This window comes from Sinocyclocheilus anshuiensis, unplaced genomic scaffold (assembly GCF_001515605.1).
Source record: "Sinocyclocheilus anshuiensis isolate Anshui unplaced genomic scaffold, SAMN03320099.WGS_v1.1 scaffold419, whole genome shotgun sequence".
In the NCBI taxonomy this organism is placed as follows: Eukaryota; Metazoa; Chordata; class Actinopteri; order Cypriniformes; family Cyprinidae; genus Sinocyclocheilus; species Sinocyclocheilus anshuiensis.
In genome coordinates, this window is record NW_015548228.1 from 2035712 (window position 1) to 2039677 (window position 3966).

Here is a 3966-nt window from a genome sequence, read left to right on the forward strand (position 1 = left end):
GCATCTGATTTTGCTCCCTTGGTGACGTGGCAAAGGGCTCTCATTATAATATTACCGCCCCTTAATCTGTAAGTTTACACCCACGGCACCATTATTGTGTTTTCGCAAGTGACAACGGTTTACCAGCTCTAATGCCATGGCAAAAGTTTGAGCAAAACATGCTAATTGTTCTGCCTTTGGCTGCACAGACGAGCACAGAACACTGTTTAGAGTCCCAGCCTCAGAGGAGACAAGCAGTGGATTTATTGATTTATTTACTGTATGTTGCTGCTGCCACACAGATCTAAAATAAACATGCTATTTATTTCCCAGCTGTTTACCTTCACAGACATAACCGACTGTTTTTTGTAACTCATGTGTGTTTTTAACGTAAACCTGTGTGTGAATGAGAACTTATTTTAGTACTCACATGCTGTGTGGTGGCCGCTTTCTGTCCATGTGCTACAGGTGTGTGCTCTCAGAAAACCTTATATCATAAGTTTAAACTCATATGGTTTAAAACGCATGATTTCAGAGCGATAAACATGATAATCAGAACCAAAACAGATGTTTTTTTTTAGCAGATACGAGCTGTAAAGGCGCAGCTCTATTCTGGAAAAGGGGACGGGGAGCAGCAGCTCATTTGCATTTAAAGAGACAGGCCTGAAAAACAGCATGTTTCTGCTTCCACTCAAAATAGGCATTTTCAAAATGATATAATAAATGATCTGTGGAGTATTTTGAGCTGAAACTTCACAGACACATTCTGGGGACACCAGAGACTTATATTACATATTGTAAAAAGGGCCATAATATGTCTCCTTTAAGACTGTTTTTTTGCTCCAGGGTCACAAATAAACCATGTGCATGAGTTGACACTCTTGATTTGTGCTCATTGGTAAAAGTGAAATAATTCTGATGAAATGATGACAACAATCATGATCAGTAATAGTGACTGTAACTTTGTAATTAATTATGATTATCAGTTTAACCATTATGCAGTATGACTAAAATGTGACTGTTTTAATTGGCTAAAACTATAGACTAAAATTCCCAGACTTTTAGTCGACTAAAACTTGACTAAACAAAAAACAGGACAGGTTGAATAGATATGATAAAAATTAAAAAGGGCACTTTACACAGGACTATGACTAAGACTAACAGCTGACTTTATTGAAAAATAAAAAAAATTTAAATAAAATAATGACATGCACTTCTTAAGACAACCAGGTAAATGTGTAGGTATGAGTGGGTGTCTGAGACAGAAAGAGTGACAAAGTGTGGCAAAAACGCTGAAACGTACACTTACCAGCTGCAGCACGTCCTCATCCTTTGGCATGATGGAGAGCTCCAGTACACTTTCACTGCAAAGAGAAGACAAAAGACACCCAGAGAGCATGAGATTCAACAGGAGTATCTACAGTTCATAGGACTTACAGTGACAATGGAACAAACTCTCCATTAAAGGTTTTGGGTTGAGCACAAAGACAACCTTTACACTGAGGTCAGTAGTAACCTTTTTAAGTAATGCACATAATCGTCCACTGCCTGAGGTCATTCTGTTCCGTAAAACATATGTCACAAATTCCATGTGAACAAGACTCATGTGAAAATGTTTAGTTAGGTTCTGCTCCTTCAACTCTTAACTCAACAATCCAAACAATGTTGTAGATCAAGACATCCTGATATGCATTTACTTCCCAGGATAGAGTTGGAGCTGTAGAAGACCTCATTTGAATCAGATCATGCAACAAAGTGCTTTTGAATAGATACTGTTTGACTTGAGAAAGCTCACCTGTTCTGAATCAGTGCGATGACCTGCGAGTATGTCTTGCCCAGCACACTCTCTCCATTCACTTTAACCAGCCTGTCTCCTGCAAACACACACACAAAATAACACACTTATTGTACATGACAAAAATTTAGAGCAGGGTTTCCCAACCTTTTTTGTCTAATGTGCACAGCCCCATCAATAAGACTCAAGTAGCCCTTACAAACCAGAAATGTGTTCCTATAACTGATATTATACTGGAAAACATTTTGCAGAAACATTAATATTATTAGAAGTCACTTATTACACTGGAAGTCAATACTATTCACAAATTAGTATATATTACCATTTAAACATTTGGGTCAACAAGTTTTTTTTTTTTGTTCAAGAAATTAATACTTATTCAGCAAGGATGCAATCAATTGAGCAAAACTAATAGTAAAGCCATTAATGTATATGTAGTGTACTATTTATCAAACAATCCTGAAAAAAAACATATCATGATTTCCACAAATACAGCATAACTGTTTCTAACATTGATAATAACAATACATGTTTCTTGAGCAGAAAATCAGCATACTAGAATGATTTCTGAAAGATAATGTTAGAGGTCTGCATTCCCGCGACCCAACCGGATTTTTTGCACCGCGGGATTAAATTCCCGAATAAAACGTGGTAGCGGTCGGTAACTCTAGTGTAATTTGAACGGGAGCGGGTGGTCTAACAATATCCCGTTCCCGACGTCCATTTAGAACAGTATATCTGTGCTTTATTCTTATTGACCATCGGTACAGCCTGTGCTCAGGACTGTTATGCACGCGCTGCACACATGCTTTAAACATCACGCGTTTTATTTGCATGGTCTGTGCGCAGCATGTGCATAACGATGCTCAGAGCAGGCTGTACCGGTGGTAAATATACGGCCCTCAGACAGAACAGGCAGGTTGTCGATGAGTGACAGAGCAGAATAAGGATGGAGCAAAGTGTGGATGCGCGAATAAAAATAAGAAATACATTTTTTGTACAACATTTTTATTTTCTCTGACACTTTATTTCCTACTGTGTTGCATAAAATATTAAACGGATTTGTGTCTTAATTAAGATAATTCATATAAATTCAAGTGAAAGTCAATAAATTCAAGACTCTTGACAAGACGAATAAAATAACATACAATTTTGTGCAGACTACACTAAAAAAACAGTCCCGCGCAGACCTCTAGATGACACTGAAGACTGGAGTAATGATGCTTAAAATTCAGCTTTGCCATTACAGGAATAAATTACAATTCAAAATATCTTAATGCAGAAAACAATTATTTTAAATTGTAATAATATTTCACTATTATACTATTTATACGGTATTTTTGAAGCCTTAGTGAGCAATAAGAGACTTGTTTCAAAAGCATCAAAAAAAATCTTACTAACCCCAAACTTTTGAAAAGTAGTGTATTTGTTGCTATTAGTATCATTCACACAAATGTACAAAACTTATATTAAACACTATATAATATATAATATTACACAATTACATATATTTTTCCATTAAGCATTAATTTCACAACAGGGTTTCGTGTTTTTAACATTCTTTACATAGTGTGAGTAAGCGAGCATGTGCATTCTGTTCAAATAATAAAGATTAAGTAGACTCATTCCATGTGTTCACTCTGTTTTCCTTAGATCTCTGGTGTGTTTTGGGTTCATGTCAGGGTTAGGTTATGGGATCATCAGTCAATGAAGGCTGAACCTTCTATCCAGTCATAACCAATCATATTAAAATACATTCATCAGAGGTAGTGTACAATCTGTTGCACCGGGTTCCATGGAAAACTCTATTATTAAAAGACTATTTCCACAGAATTGGAACACTCCTCATGTTTGTTTATGAAATATTATCCGATTATGCTGTCAGCTACTCTCAGCTCCATGTAACAAATTTTATACATTCCATTGACTTTACATCAAGATGATCACATAAAATACCCAAAGAGTCTTTGATATTCCTATTTAATGTGTCTTAAATTCTCAAGGCTATTTTAATCATATGTGTATGGTAGCATAGTTACTAGCAACAAATATGGTAAATAAATATACTACAATCCTGTATTGTATCGTACACTTTAAGGAAAGAAGGTAAGGAGAACATGCCAAACATGCCCTCATTGAACTCAACTACTTCTTCCTGACCAGGAAGCAGCCATGTTTCACACACACACACA

The 3966-nt window shown here is 36.2% G+C and overlaps 1 protein-coding gene across 9 annotated transcripts in view; it reads right to left on the reverse strand.

The window, feature by feature from the left end:
* Positions 1 to 3966, reverse strand: part of LOC107654534 (rho GTPase-activating protein 23-like) — an 83681-nt gene that overhangs the window by 28851 nt on the left and 50864 nt on the right. For 6 of the 9 annotated variants that reach the window (XM_016441651.1, XM_016441649.1, XM_016441648.1 and 3 more), the window contains exons 5-6: positions 1775 to 1853; positions 1283 to 1343 (exon numbers count right to left, since the gene is read on the reverse strand). In XM_016441651.1, coding sequence (XP_016297137.1) covers positions 1283 to 1343; positions 1775 to 1853 — 140 coding nt within the window. The remainder of the gene's footprint in view (positions 1 to 1282; positions 1344 to 1774; positions 1854 to 3966) is intronic. The other 3 variants (XM_016441652.1, XM_016441646.1, XM_016441645.1) reach the window with 1 other exon arrangement.